The sequence below is a fragment of the Physcomitrium patens genome, chromosome 5 (genome assembly GCF_059467195.1).
Source record: "Physcomitrium patens ecotype Gransden chromosome 5, ASM5946719v1, whole genome shotgun sequence".
Taxonomy (NCBI): Eukaryota; Viridiplantae; Streptophyta; class Bryopsida; order Funariales; family Funariaceae; genus Physcomitrium; species Physcomitrium patens.
The window spans coordinates 2,239,933-2,256,016 of NC_143414.1; the positions used below are offsets into that span (position 1 = coordinate 2,239,933).

General features: G+C 34.4%; 1 protein-coding gene across 7 annotated transcripts; it reads left to right on the plus strand.

The window, feature by feature from the left end:
- The first annotated feature begins 10,019 nt into the window (after positions 1 to 10,019).
- On the plus strand, positions 10,020 to 15,868 carry LOC112282010 (deoxyribodipyrimidine photo-lyase). 7 transcript variants are annotated; one of them, XM_090250230.1, is made up of 12 exons: positions 10,020 to 10,219; positions 10,829 to 11,322; positions 11,486 to 11,751; positions 12,001 to 12,344; positions 12,617 to 12,712; positions 13,186 to 13,327; positions 13,452 to 13,609; positions 13,885 to 13,921; positions 14,171 to 14,229; positions 14,394 to 14,475; positions 14,744 to 14,815; positions 14,982 to 15,256. In XM_090250230.1, exons 2-12 carry the CDS (start codon positions 11,055 to 11,057, stop codon positions 15,171 to 15,173), a joined length of 1,716 nt encoding a protein of 571 aa, XP_090106356.1. In that variant the 5' UTR covers positions 10,020 to 10,219; positions 10,829 to 11,054; the 3' UTR covers positions 15,174 to 15,256. The 7 variants fall into 7 exon arrangements, with proteins under 7 accessions (XP_090106356.1, XP_090106358.1, XP_090106357.1 ...); XM_090250232.1 differs by having other exon boundaries at positions 10,840 to 11,322; XM_090250231.1 differs by lacking the exon at positions 10,020 to 10,219 and adding an exon at positions 10,278 to 10,362.
- The last annotated feature ends 216 nt before the right edge of the window (positions 15,869 to 16,084 follow it).

A 16,084-nucleotide genomic window follows, 5' to 3' on the forward strand; every position in this document is an offset into this window, starting at 1 on the left:
AAATATTATCATTATTTTTCTTTATTTGTTGAATGATGATAAAAAGAAGAGAAAAAGTGAATAAAAGAATAGTGAATAAAAGAATAGTGGTTGTGTTGACTAGAGATCTTATTGAGTTCATGGCTGCAAGTAGTAAGACTTGACAAATTATTGAAAATACTTATCTTAAATGAGATTGTTAATGATTTGAGATCCCTATTTTGAGTAAATGCTCTTTGTCATCCTCACAACCTTTTGATAAAAACTTACTTTTTGGAATAATTTATTCCTTAAATTATCTTTATTTATAGAGTATTTAGGAAATTTGGTGGAGAGGTATAAGATACATCCTTAAAAATATTTTTGAATTTTGATAATCTTATAGTTTTTATTTCTTCTATTGTATTTTATAGTTAAATGTTTGAAAAATTTGGACTTTCAAAAGTATTGATTTTGTAATAATTAGCAAGTACCAAGGCTATATACATCAATTGGATATATAACTAAATGGTGGCTACAGAGATATTATTGAAAGAAATTACTACAAATTTTTGATCATCTAACAACTCAAATATAATATTTTTGCATTGTATGTGATCATTGATTGTGATTATTGATATGTGGTATTTATTACAAAATGGATTTTTGTTGAAGAACTTAGTCCAAAAATGTTGGAGCTTGGTATCCAAGCTCAATATATTTGGCTCATTAAAAAATATTGAAAATGCTCAAAATCAACAAGAATAAAAATTTTCAACTTTTTATTATTAAATATGCTACTTCTTAGTTTTTTTGTAACAATAATGTGTATACTTATATGTATTGAAGATTAGTATCTTACATTTTTTTTCAAACTAACACTTGAGCAATCTATTTTTTGATCAATCTATATTTGTTAGCTTTATGATGAGGTTTTTTTAGTCTTTTATAGAATATGCTTATACATTTTTATTTTTTAGAGCCCTTTTAATTTTTAATATTTAATTTTTGTTCTAATTTTGATCTTGTTGAATATAAAGCATTTTGATTAGGATATCAATGGCATGTATGTGTACTTCACAATTGCTAATGCTTGCTATAATTTTGAGTAAAGATGATAGAGTAGAGATAAATGCATATGCTCTATAGTGATGGTAGAGTGCTCTTTTAACATAGACTTTGGTAGAAATATTAGTATTCAAGTGCATATTTGAAACTTAAACTCTATTCATTTAAAAGCCTTAAAAGGCCTCAAATACTTGGAATAATTATCAAAATTTGAGTACATCTTTAGGTACATGTGCTTAAAAAAAAAAAAAAAAAAAAAAATAGAATAAGTGGATGTATTTTTTTTATATAGATATGTTTATATAAAAAAAAGTAGGTGAGAATAAGTGTAAGAGTGTGTTTGTATTTTTTCCTTTGGATGTATATATCTATGTATATGTATATATAAGTGAATAAGAGTTTATATATTTTTTTCTTAGTATGCATATGTGTGTGATAGTCAAAAAGTGAGAGTGTCTATTTTTATTTTAGGTGTTGATGGAAACATTTATCTAAGCAATTTCAAAGGCTCTTATCTAATTGTGTAATATAATGTATATGTTTGATAATATTTTGAAATTATAAGAAGTAAATCATCCAATCACCTTATTAAGGAGATGAATCTCGAAGAAAGAAAATCCTTAATACACTCTTGTGTCATTGAAGTAAACTAGAAAGTCACTTAAAAGATAATTTAACATTAACTAGAATGGCTATTGCTAAAAATAAAAAGACTAAAAAGTCTTGAAACAAGACTAAGGATTAGAATAATGTTGACAAGAGTGAAGAAGGCTTCACTCTTGCCTCCATAGATATTCTTAACTAGGAGCTACATGGCAATGTCGTATAGGACCTCCAAAACGTGTTGACTTTGCTAGCCACATGTCTTAACCTGTAAGGCAAGTTATCTGTGTATGTACCACATGGTTAGTTTGTTTTACAAGCTTCTATATGGAGTTAACTTGTTCCACAAGCTACAAATACATGATTAACTTTTTGGCCAAGTTTCCAATCTACAAACATATATAAAGTCAAAACCACATCTATGAAGCTTCTAGGAAGCTTCTAGGAAGCTTTATGAAATTAATATATATTTACCTACTTCTACCTAATCATATAAATAATTATTGAAGTGAATATATATGTTCATAACATTACCTCTCTTCTAGAGATGAGTTCTATGAAGAGCAATCTTCATATGTTGAGAAAGTCTAAGATGCAAGGAATTATATTTGCCACATACTGCAATCTTTGCTCTCTGTGAAGATGGTTGATAGGCCTTCTCAACCATTGATAGTGTCCCTTACCAGGGCGAGAAGACCACCGTGTTATTTTATCATTGTTGAGGCCTTTGTAACTTCTTTCAAATAAAACATTTGGAACACCGTCTTGAGTTGTTCCTACCTCTAGTAAAATCACCAAACATTGAGAGTCTCTTCTAAGGTCGTGATACCAAACACATTATATCTTGCCATCTATTTAAGGAAGGACATGTCATTCTTGAAGATCTTCATCTCGATTTCATCGTCTTGAAGGTTGTGACAATTGGAATGTCTTATTTTGTAAGTCTGCAAATGAAAGCTCTTGAATTGAATTTGTTGGTTCTTGGTTTTCTATCTTTTTAGCATCATAAATATACTGAAGTTACAAAAAATAAAATAAAAGGTAGAATATTATCTTCTTTTGATCTTGTTTTTTTTTATAGCAAAGATTTGCTATTCTTCATCTTGGTTTTAATGGATATTATTGATGAAAGGCTTTAACTTTCTTTGTTGCATTTATAAGATTCTTTACTGGCTCCCATGTGTGTTTGCTAATATTATATTTATATCAATGAATAAGATATTCCAACCTATTTTGGTGCCGCCTTGAATCTAAGACTTTTTCCATCTTTGATTTTTGATTATTATCCACTTCTATAAGAAGAGGTGGCATTTGTCTTCATCCTACAATATTCATTGTCTTATATGGTTCAAGAAGGGACTTGTGAAATACACAGTGGATCTTCATAGACTCCGATAGATATAATCAATAAGCAACAAGATTGATTTATCCACAAATAGAAAAAAGTTTCAGCCTACAATAGTCTAATTTATTATAGTGACAAGTAATCTTCATATTGCAATGAAGTAATCATATCATATCATTTATATTAAATTGTGGTTATTCCGTACAATAAGCATCCACGTTGGACTTCTGTTGTTCTTGAACTTCCTTTAATTATATCTTCATTATTGCATATAGCTCTATCAAACGATTTTCTAAATCTCTTGCTGTAGGATTATTAACTTTTGAAAAGTCAAAAGTATCAAGACATGGATAATAACCATAATGGGCAAAAAAAGGTATTTGTTGAATAGAAAAATGTATCAAATTATTATATGTAAATTCTACCAATGGCAAAAGAATTCTCTAATCATCTTGATGATAGTTGATGGTACACCTCAAATACTGTTCCATGACTTGATTCACCCATTCCGTTTGCCCATCAGTTTGAGAATGAAAAGCCAAAAAAAACTTTGTATCCACCTTTAGAATCTTAAATAGGATTCTTTAGAATCTTGATATAAATTGAGTCCTCCTATCTGATATAATATCCTTTGGCAATCCATGATAGCGATAGATATTATCAATGAAAAGCTTAGCTGTTTCTTCACCCAAAATAGATTTAGTACATAATACAAAATGTGCCATTTTGGTGAAGTAATCTACGATTACAAATATAGAGTTCTATGAACTTGAGACTAAAAGATTCATGATAAAATCAATAGAAATGGAAGACCATAGTTGTTCTGGAATTGATAATAGTTGAAGAAGTCCATAAGGTGAATGGCGAGGAATTTTGGATCTTGAACAAGTATTGCATGATTGTACAAAGTCTTTTACTACCTTCTACATTTGAGGCCACCATAAATCTCTTGATATTAGCTCCAAAATCTTGTTATGTCTAAAATGTCCAATTGTTGAAAAATTATGATAAGCTTGAAGGACATATAATGGTGCCTCACTTTCTAGAATATATAGGCAATCTTTGAAATATAATAGGTTATTCTTGAACTCAAACTTTGAAGTATCATAGGACTTAGAAGAATTATTTTTTGATATCATGAACAAGAAGATCAAAAGACATACTTGATTGAATTTACTTGACAAAGGTTGAATCAATAGCCAATGTTGATTTTATTACTCAAAGATGTAAATGCTTGGCTTCAAGAGGATTATTCTTTTTTTATTGAAAGATGCATCTCCTTCTTTTGGTGTAAGATAAGAACGTCTAGAAAGGGTGTCTGATAGACCTTATTATTTTTTGGATCAATAAGTGATCTTGAAATTGAATTTGGATAAAGACATGCTTCAATAGACTTGACTACAATTCAAAACACGTACTGGCATGAAGTACTCAAGGTTCTTATGATCCGTATATATGGTGACTGGACTTGAATCGCCTTCTAAATAATGATGCCATTCTTGAAATGAATCCACAATTATAAAGAGTTCTTCATCATGGATCTCATAATTAATCTCGACTGTTGAAAATTTCTTGAAATAAAAAGCTACTTAGTGGAGTTTGTCATCTATTCTCATTTGTGACAATACGGCACCCATAGCAAAGTCTGACGCATTTGTTTCTACAAAAAATACCTTAAAGAAGTTTACGCAATGTAAGATTGGTGCAAAAGTAAACTCCTTCTTTAAAACATCAAATGATGTTTGCGCTTCTTTATTCTACTCAAGTTTGTCTGTACAAGTCAAATGTATAAGTAATAATACAACTTGAAAAAAGTTCTTAATGAAGATTTGATAATAATTAGGAAAGCCCAAAAAGCATTACACCTCTTGTATTGTTCTTGGAATCTTCCAATCTATGATAGTTGGACCTTCTTGGGATCCATCATAAGGCCTTTGTTGGAAATGATGTACCCTAAAAAGTCAACTTGAGTAGCGTGAAATACATACTTTTTCAACTTGGCATATAATCCTACATCTCTAAGTTTTTGTAACACGCAATGAATATAAAGTTCATATTTTTTTATATTTTTAGAATATATTAGAATGTTGTCTAAATAAAAAATGACAAAATCATCCAAAAACTCACAAAAAATATCATTCACATGATGTTAAAAAGCGGTCGATGCATTTGTGAGTCCAAAAGACATGATATTATATTCAAAATATTCATACGTAGTTTGAAAAGTAGTCTTCTATTCATCTCCTTCTTTGATACAAACTAAGTTGTATGCTCTTCATAGATCTATTTTGATATAGATCTTTATTTGATTGACTTAGTCAAGAAGTCATGAAGTCAAAGACAAAGGATATATATTTTTGATGGTCATCTTATTGAGTCATCGATAATCCACACATCCACAGAGATCCATCTTTTTTCTTCACAAATAAGATAGGAACCTCGATTGGACATTTAGAATGGTGTATGAAGTTCTTTGCTAAGTTCTCATCAATGTACTCCTTTAATGTAGCCAACTCATTCTGCAATAAGCTATAGATTGGTCCAAATGGTGGTTGAACTGCTTCTTGTAGATCAATTGAACAATCATAAGGTTGATACTTTCAAAGAATATCTGCATCTTTCTTTTCAAAAATGTCTTGAAACTCTTGATATTGGCTAGGAATATCACTTGATATTTTTTCACCATTAGAAATGGACTTAGCATATATAGCAAAAGATGTTTCTTTTTTTGCAGCATGCATGAAAGCTCTTGCACCTACTAGTAAAGGTTTGGATGTAATAGACTTTTATATTTCTACTTCACTAACTCAATCTTGGATTATATTACCAAAAAAGTTAAGGTTATGAAAAATTCAATCTATTTGAAGATTATATTTTTCTAGCCATGATAATCCTAAAATAATTGAATCAGAGAGAGATCTTATTATATTAAATATTATTATACTATTATATTCTTTAATTGCTACATCTAAAGGAATAGTCTCATGGATAATATTTTTAGAAGACAACAAACGACCATCTATAACTTCTATATGTACATGTTTGGTTTTCTTGACTAAAGTTATTTTTTGATTTTTGACAAAATCTTTGTCTATAAAATGGGTTGAGGCTCATGAATCTAATAAGGCAAAGACTTTGTGATTTTTAGGTCCCAAAAATACATCTATTATAAAATAAGGTGAAGGATCTGAGGAGAGAATAGGACCTTTATTAGGTATTGCACATGATTCCAGCGACACAATTTCTATTATAGCTGAAAAAACTTGTTTTTCAACACATTATCTACTTTGATAATTGTGCTCCTTATTTTGTAATTACATTGATTCTTTGGATAATGTTGAGCAATGTGTTTAGCTTCTCTAGAATATAAATACAAATCTTGTTAGTGACTTTGAATCTTTTTTTGATCCGTAAGAGGTTTAAATCGTATCGTATTAATTTATATTAATTCCAACCTTGATAAATATGTTTTAGAAAACTTGGAAGTTATTGCTGTTACTTGACTTGTTCCTTTTTAGTCAAGTCTTTGTTCTTAACACCTTTCAAATAATCGATTATTGCATGCAATGGCTTGAGCAATGAATTATTTCAAAGATTTTGTTTTGGCATTGTTAATAATAAATCTTTGACACTATCCTTCAATCCATATCAAAATTGATTGATAAGTGATTTATCATTTTAGTCCACATTGTAAGCAAGATTTTGGAATTCAGCACCATATATGGTGGTTGATTATTATCCTTATCATAAATATAAGAGTTTGGTCTCTGCTACTTGTTTTCGATCACTTTTTCCAAATGTGGCTGTAAATACTTCTAAGAATGAATTCAAATGATAAAGGAGTCACAAATCTTTTTTCTATTAAAGATACAAACCAAGAGAGAGCACTTTCTAATGGAAGTGCGTCTATAAATCCAACTTGAGTAAATCCATCAAGGTATTGGAAAGAGTGCAATCTTAGATAGAGCTTGACTTGTTGCAAAAATCTTCAAAATTTTGAACTTGTTGCATCAAACTTCTCAGGCATACTAATCCTTATCTCCATTATAGTTGTAGAAGCAAAACTCCTTGGATTTGGTTGTGAAGTCGATCTACTTGCTTCCTTCAATTGTACTACTTCTTAGCATAGACTTTGAACTTCTTCCATAGGTATAAGCATAGTACCTCCATGATTCACGTTAAAAATACGTGAGATTTCTACTCTAAGAGTATTGACAAGTTCATGAAGATCTCCAATAGTTACAAATCTATTCTCACTTTTGCTAGAAGTAGCATCCATAATCTTTCCTTCTATAGTCATCTCAAACAAATTCAAATACTTAAATTAGATGAAGATAATCCTCAACCTCTAATAAAAATTTCCACAAAGAAGAGTAATCTAGTCTTTAAGGAAAGATCAATGTTAGAAAATAAGATTTTTTTGTTTAAAAGGTGGATAGTCCACAACCTTCAAAATACAACAATAGAATTGGAGTAATCCACTCACTTCTAAAATAAGATAGAAATAATATGTTACTACTCTTTTCAAATTGTCAAGGACATGAATCTTAAAGAAAGAAAATCCTCGATATACTCTTGTGTCACTGAAGAGAACTAAAAAGTCACTCAAAAGGTAATGTAATATTAACTGGAATGGCTATTACAAAAAATAAGGAGACTAGAAAGTCTTGAAACAAGACTAAGGACTAGAATATTGTTGATAGAGTGAAGAAGGCTTCACTCTTGCCTCCATATATACTCTTAACTAGAAGCTATGTAGCAATGTCCTATAGGACCTTCAAAACATGTTGACTTTGCTAGCTATATGTCTTAATTTGCAAGGCAAGTTATCTATGTATGTGCCACATAGTTAGCTTGTTCTACAAGCTTCTATATGGAGTTAACTTGTTCGACAAGCTACCAACATGTGGTTAACTTGTTAGCCATGTTTCCAATCTACAAACACATCTAAAGTCAAAACCACATCTATGAAGCTTCTAAAAAGCTACTCTAGAAGACTTTATGAAATTAATCTATATTTACCTACTTCTACCTAATCATATAAGTAATTATTGAGGTAAATGTATATGTATGTGACACACCTTTATTCATATATATTTTTTTAATTTAAGTTTAAAAGAAAATATTAGAGAATCATTTAATTTAAAAGAGATTGGTATGATTGTAAAACACTTACGCATTTTACATTCTTCAATTGAGAGAATTAAAAAAAAGTTGTGGAATATCATTTCCTTTAGAGATTTGATTTGATGGATGGTATATATTATCTATTGGTGAATTTCAAGCCCAACATTATATTTTATTCATGCAACAAAAATGTCAAAATTAACACCAATATGAGACCATAGTTTGGCATGGTAAAATTCATTATTGCAATTTGCAAGACTTGTTAATTTTGATGGTAATTCTCATAGACAATAGAATATTAAGAATATGAATATTGAATGTAAAAACTACAAGGCAAAGTTGCGGTTCTTAGGATAAATTTTAATGTCTTTGCAATCCAATTCATTATTCTCTTTCTATTGTGTAAGTGAAAGATAATATTGTCAGCAATTTTTACAATACCACTTAAATTAGAGACTCTACTAATAGCAATGGATGGGACTTCTTTCAAGTTTTGTAAGGCCATTTGAAAATATGACTTAACATTGGCATTCACATCTTTTGTTGTCAATATATTTTGTTATCATACACATCTTTGGTTGTCAACATTCACATCTTTTGTTGTCAATATATTGAGTCACTAAACCATGGTGGTTGTCTTTATAAATTTTGTATTTATGGAGCACTTCACCATCAAATAGGGTCTTTGTTTCTTTAAGAAGGTTGGCTAGAGTATGCATATTTGTATATTTTTGACACAACAAATGAACGCCAAAATTTGCATGTTGTGATGCCTACTCTTAATGATATAGATGACTATCAAAATTTTGATTAAAGAAACATAATTTGGATCTCAAGTATAGAATGTTGGAACAATTACTTGAACTGCATGTAGGATGTGTGATAATATAATATTCACTACTTTTTTTACATAGTAAAGATTAAATCAATGAATAATATATAAGAAGAATTAATAACGTATATATATATATATATATATATATATTCATATTTTATTTTATACTAATAATGTTGAATTAACTTATGACTATAATTCAATGAAAGTAAAAATTGAAATGTTTTTATTAAGGGGATTCATACTTAATGCTTTTGGATTACCAAATATCAAATATTTTTGGTTTTTGGAAACCCAAATATCCTCGATCATTCAAAATATCACCTCTCCAAATATCTCCATTCAAACTTTATTATCCCCTTCAAATTTCTGAAGTATCACTTGATATTTTAGTGATTCAGAAAAGTCAATGTAATTGAGACAAAGGGAAGACAATTAAGGCAAGCTAGCAAGTTTTGATATTTCACCAGCCCCTTTTTTGATATTTTGAAGTATCAAGTGACATTTCAAAATATCATGTGATACTTTGAGAAATCAGCATGGCTGAAATATCACCCAGAAGCCTTATGTCTGAATCCCCTCATTAGAAATAATAAGAATAGGTTAAAATAAAAATCATTTTTCACTTTAAAAATAAAATTTATGATGATTTGAAGTTACTTTTGATAGAATCCAATAAATAATGTAAAACCATGAGTTGGACAATCTGGTTGCAGGCTGTTTTTTGTCTAAAGAATTTTGCATTATCAACGCTATCAACAATTTTTTTTTTTTTTTTTTTTTTTTTTTAACATATCGAAGGCTAGTATTCTGAGGAATAAAATAAAATAAAAACAGAATACTAAAGAAATGAATTGACGGAGTAATTGATCTGCGGAAAACGGAAACCGTTGTTGGTGCTTCAGTTGCAGGACCATGGTACGTCTGGAAGACGACGAAAGTGAAAGGGGACGAATTCGGTTCGCCATTCGAGAGTCGTCGGCCGGCGATGTTAACACTTAATGCAGCGTTTAGTAACTGGAAATCTGGAACTTGAATTGGGCAAGAAGTCTTTACTGGAGGTTCTTTACCAGCAGCAGCATTGGTGGCCAGCTTCTAGCCACCAGCTATGGCGCCAACTTTCCCCTCAAGTTCACCGCCCTCTTTCCATAATTGGGTCGCGAGTCCTCATGCTCGAGGACTTCGGGGACAAGCTTGCGACACGCGCTTTGGATTGATCTTCTAAACCGTCGCTTTTGTGTCAGTGCACAACGGATTGGGGCTTGATTTTGAACTGGAGTAAGGTACGTGGCAGATGATTCGGAGGTAGCCACATGGGTCGAGGGGCTTTGGAAAGGTGATTTTGGGTTTTGAGCAGGAAAGGCATTCCTCCAGTAAGGTATTCTGTTGCAGTTGCGCAATGTTTTGGGGTGGGGCTGTGGACGTGGTAAACCGTCGTTCCTGATGAACAAATAACTCTGCATTCCTTTTTGCTTTGTGTCGTGTAGCTCGTTATTGTCGCCTCTGCGCGGTTTAGATTTAATGTCAGTGCTGAGGGTTAAGTTACGCTTTGATGCGGATTTTCTTATAGTATTTTTGAAAATTGAAGATGCTGCTACACATTGTGCTATCCCAAGCTCTTTTCAATTGTTTATTTCGGAGACGCCGCACATGTCCTCAGCGGGGCTGTGGTTAGTCCTGAACCTTTAGAATTTACGAATATGTGCAGCAGCTCTGTCAGTGCTCGGCTACCTGAGTTCTAGTTCCCGAGTTCTCAACTCCGGATGTGAGACGAGCTACTGATTCCATGAGAGCTGCGAAGTAGATTGCATGAGGGATTTGCATGGTTCCAGGGTTACACATGTGATGCGCTCTGTGACGTTGTACTCGGGGTGTGCTAATTTTTCAAGCAGATGGAATGCAGCAACCTTCCGTACGAGTGTATTTTACACAGAGAAGCGCGCACTCACTCTGTTCTCGAAGCCATGTCTCCATGGGCCTGCAGCGTTTAAATCCAACACGGTACAGTCCCTCGCAACTTACGCAAGAGAATTCTACTCTGTTGGTTTCAGGACGCATTCTGTATTTGAAGTCAGAAGAAGCGTGACTTGCTCTGCAGTCCGAAAATCGTCCAAAGAGATGCCTCCCAAAAAGAAATTGAAGGCTTTATCCGTGGTCAAGGAAGAAGTGCACTCTGAACCCAAAGGTAGAAGTTTGAAGCCTCCTAAGGTTGAGGAGGAAGGTGAGGTTTCAGAGCTTAGTAGAAAGAGACCGAAGCCTTCCTCTACAGTTACGGAAGAAGACAAGGTTACAGAATCTAGAGTGGAAAAATTGGGTAAAGATGCTGCTGCCGCCGCATCTTCTAATAGCGAACGCCGACCTCCTCTTAGCCTTGGAGTGCATCCTGGTACGTTGCCCTCTCTTGCCACAAATTGTTGCCCTCCATCAGTCTCGATCTGCTAGGTGTGCAACACTGTTTATCTCGTTCATCTGTGGATGGGCATTCTTCGTAGGCCCGTGTACAGCGTGTATGCCAGAAACTTTTAATCAGGAAATCTTGAACCATGCAGGAAGAATTCAGAATTTGAAGCTTGGAGAGAACGAACATGGGCCAGTGGTTTATTGGATGTCAAGAGATCATCGGTCACGTGACAATTGGGCACTTCTGCACGCTGTGCATCAGGCTCGTGAGAAGGGTGTACCCGTGGCAGTTGCATTTAACTTAGTGGAAAGTTTTTTGGAAGCGAGAGCACGACATTTTGGATTCATGTTGCGTGGACTGCGAGTTGTGGAACAAAACTTGAAGGCTGTTAACATCCCTTTCTTCCTGTTTCGAGTATGTCCCTTCTCTGCTACTTTATATAGTCTATGTGCATGCACAATTAAGTTTCTTATCCTGCCCTGTATTCCATATCTGTTCTGGTTAAAGTCCACCGCTGCAGCCTCTGGACAAGGAGTGTGTAGAATCAAGGGTTTTCGGGTTGGAATTTAACATATGTGCCTCTTGGAGTGAGCATCATGTCCCGTCACAGGTAGGATTTTCATTGCCAATGCTCAACTGATAACTGCCTATGTAACACTTTAGGGTAATCCAGTAGAGACCATACCAGAATTTTTGAAGAAGTGCAACGCTTCACTTCTGGTAATGGATTACTCGTCTCTGCGGATTGGGCGGCAGTGGAGGAACGGTGTCTGCGAAAACGTGGCCTCGTCTGTTGCGGTGGCTGAGGTGGATGCTCACAATGTCGTCCCAGTTTGGCGAGCTTCTGACAAGCTGGAATATGGTGCCCGCACAATTCGAAATAAGATAAATAACCAACTTGCTGAGTTTCTAAATGAATACCCTGTGCTGGAAAACCCAGGCAAGCCATGGGAGGCGGGTGCACCTGATACTATTGATTGGGATGCTCTGATTGCTGAAGTCTCAAGGTATGGATTCATAACTCAAATCGGTATTTATTAGAGTGGTATCTCTCATTTAAGAGTCTTCTATATTGATTGAATGCAAATACTGGCATGACCTAAGGCTCTGGTTGGCTAATGAAAAGAATCTCGGAGTCTCTACGCGCATTGTACTAGAAATTTAGAAAGTGTAATAAATCTGTAGAAGTCCAATATTTGTGCTTACTGTGTATAGCTTATAGCATGCTTTTGGTTAGTACATCATTGAGGTCGGATTCAAGGACGCATCTGTTCTCTAGGTTTGGGAGCGAGGTCCCAGAGGTCACTTGGTGCGAAGCGGGAGAAGATGCAGCTCTGGAGGCACTGGCGGGGAAGTCGAAGGGCTTTGTTAACATGTATTTATCCGCCTCAACTTTCGAATGTAAAATTTGTTTTTCAAAATGGACCTGTGGTTACAATGAGATGCATAAAGTTTTTAGAACCAACTCACAACCGATTGAATTTTAATACAGGACACATAAGATCATCAATTAATAGTTGTGTGCAACGAAGTGAAGTGCATGATACGCTAAGATGACCACATAAATTATCAACCCAAACATTGCTCATGAGATCATATGTTGCCTACTAATGTCAAGCTAAGGCAATGCATGATTTTGCACGTAGTCCAGTCGCATTAGTCACATGTTAAAACTGGTTTCTAGAAAGAGACTTCATTAAAAGGTCAAGGCTTATTCTGTATTTCTCTGTTTGACAACCCAACAAGGAGACATTCTTGACTCCAGTTACTGATATCCTTAACTCACTTAACTTCGATCTCACTTGGTGAACTTCAGTAACATATCTGTCGTTGTCTTTTGTTTGAAAGCCGGATAAGGAATTACGTTAACCGCAATGATCCCTCGAAGCCAACGGGACTTTCCGGCCTTTCACCATACTTACATTATGGCCATATTTCGGCACAGCGTTGTGCTCTCGAGGCAAGGAAGGTTCGAAAGGTCCACACGAAGGTCAGTCCGTGCATTTCAATGCATGTCACGCATCATTCCGTCCTTCTTAAACCTAATTTACTCTGTCAACGTGCATGGATGTTAGGAGCTCACATGAAGTTGAGTATTTTTTGTTATTCCGCAGTCGGTGGATGCATTTTTGGAGGAGTTGATTGTGCGCGGTGGCTTAGCAGAAAACTTCTGCCATTACCAGCCCAATTACGACAACTTAAAGGGTGCTTGGGGTTGGGCTCAAGAATCGTTGAGAATCCACGCTAAAGACAAACGAGAGGTTGTTTACACGTAAGTTGTTAATGAAGAGGCTCTTTTCAAGACTCCGGAATCAAATTGTTGGCAGATTGATTAATGATTACTCTAGCTTTATATAACATACGTGGAAGTGGAAAAGGTGAATCAGACGATTTCTTTGTGGAATATCTGTAGTTTCATCTGGTCTCTATGCCCCAAGTTGATATAGCGATTTTCCTACCGCCTATTTTCAGATGCTCTGCGAGCTCTGACTTCTCGTAGGAGATTTCATAAATATGTTTTTGTTGTGTTTGATGTTATGAATGCAGTGAAAGTGAGCTGGAGGCAGGGAAGACCCATGACAAGGTATGATTTGTTTTAAAAGAACTCTTAGTTTATATGATTGAGTCCGTTCTTACATTTGCATAGAAGTTACTGAATGTCCAGAATGAGGTATTTTTCAATTGTTTTCCTTTTGCACGCGCTTATCCTCTTCACCATCACGCCTTTGTCAACTTTAATTAGCGGCTCTGAGCATATGACATTACGGCTTCAGCCGTGGAGGTCGGTTTTGTGAATACTGTCTCATGTTCCTTGATTCTTGGTGATTCCCAGCTGTGGAATGCTGCCCAGCTCGAGATGGTTTACTACGGGAAAATGCATGGTTTTATGAGGTATTTGAAGGCCTCACCGGACTGATCCAACTTATTACTTGTGGAAATTGAAAAAAGATTCTGGTATTAAGCGTTCCAGTGATTTCATGATTTGTGGTCACTGGCTCCTCGTCACCATCCATATTTACTGCTGCCTAATTTTCTAAGATCATGGTTGTCACCAGAATGTATTGGGCAAAGAAAATTTTGGAGTGGACCGAGTCCCCTGAGGAAGCCCTTCGCATAGCAATTTACCTTAATGACAAGGTACTCACGAGACCACAACTGCTTAATGCGCTCTATATTGGTTGTGATGAGATATCCATTGCTTTGATTACCATTAGGTCTAGCAGAGAGCTGTTATACCACGTCCGAAGTGCTGGTTCAGTTTTCGGAATGCATTCTTGGATCTGTTCCAAAACAGAGTATATTGTTATAATGTTTGCCTCCATGAGATCTCAATTGAAGATGCGAAGTTGGGGCATGTTATTTAGTACTTACCTCACTCCTGTGTACATGTTTCTGAGTTGGGCAGTATGAACTGGATGGAAGGGATCCGAATGGCTACGTTGGCTGCATGTGGTCAATATGTGGTATCCACGATCAGGTTTGGCTGCTACTGCCGCATCAAGTGATCAATAATTTCCACATGATTCCCTGCTTGCCATGCCTTGCAGAGTATTTTTTTTAAATTGGTAAATTTTACCTTCGTCCATTTGGCTCATAGGATTACCTCCTTATATTCACACTTATCCGCCGCACTTTTTCTGCAGGGCTGGAAGGAGCGTCCTGTGTTTGGAAAAATTAGGTACATGAATTTTAATGGTTGCAAGCGAAAGTTCAATGTTGATGGATATATCATGAATGTCAACCAGATGGTAGCTAAGACTAAGAAGCAGCTGAAAGAAGGTAGTACCACTGCTGCGCCATCCAAGCCAGTAGCTGGGAAAAGTGATAAGTTGTAACATTTCCTCCAATTTGATGTAAGGTTCGTATCTCCGTTCAGTCTGTAAAATTGTGTTAGCCTGCATGGCTGCATTCTTATTTAGTGCAGTATTCATGTCTGCCTGGTTTACACTTCAAACTGTACATGAGCATTATTTAATTGGTAATAACGATAAGTCTTAAGCCATAACTAAAGTTTTAGTTTATGTTTTATGCCTAAATGAATTCAAATTCAACAAACATTAGGTAGACTATCAATTTATACATGCACGTTGCAATGAAAAGTATCAACGGCTAAATGTCTTTCTTAATATTCAACACTAAAGATTGACATCAAAAGAAAGTGGAACATGTTATTGTGCAAGTCTATTCGTTACAATATTGTTAAATGTTATTACTATTTCAGTATTATAAATGGCCAATAGCGAACCAGTTATAGCAATCACATGTGTAGTGCTTTCATGCCTAATCACCTTTGAGCTTTGCACATGCCACTTAGTGGAAAATTGACGTTGTGGACTCTGAAAGGAAAACACTCCTCAGGAAACATAACATAACATTTCAAAAACTCAGGGTTTTTGTTCTCATTAGAATAAGAATAATATTTAACATGAATCACAGAAAACTAACAATACTACTCATAGGAAGAAATCCGACATAAAATTTCAGTGTTCGAAAAAATAATAAGTAAACATGCGATGACTCTGACACAAAATATTGCTGTTTTGGTTTACAAATTATTCAACTCTAATATAGTAATTGAATATCATGTCAATTCACGGTAAACTGATTGTGCGTTGAAGAAATTATACTAACTAAAAATCTGTTCAAAATACCTTGTAAAAAGGAAAACAAATTAATTAATCACTTGTACTACTATTTGAAATCCTTAAGAAAAAATCAGCTATTATATAATAAAGAATGTGTTATT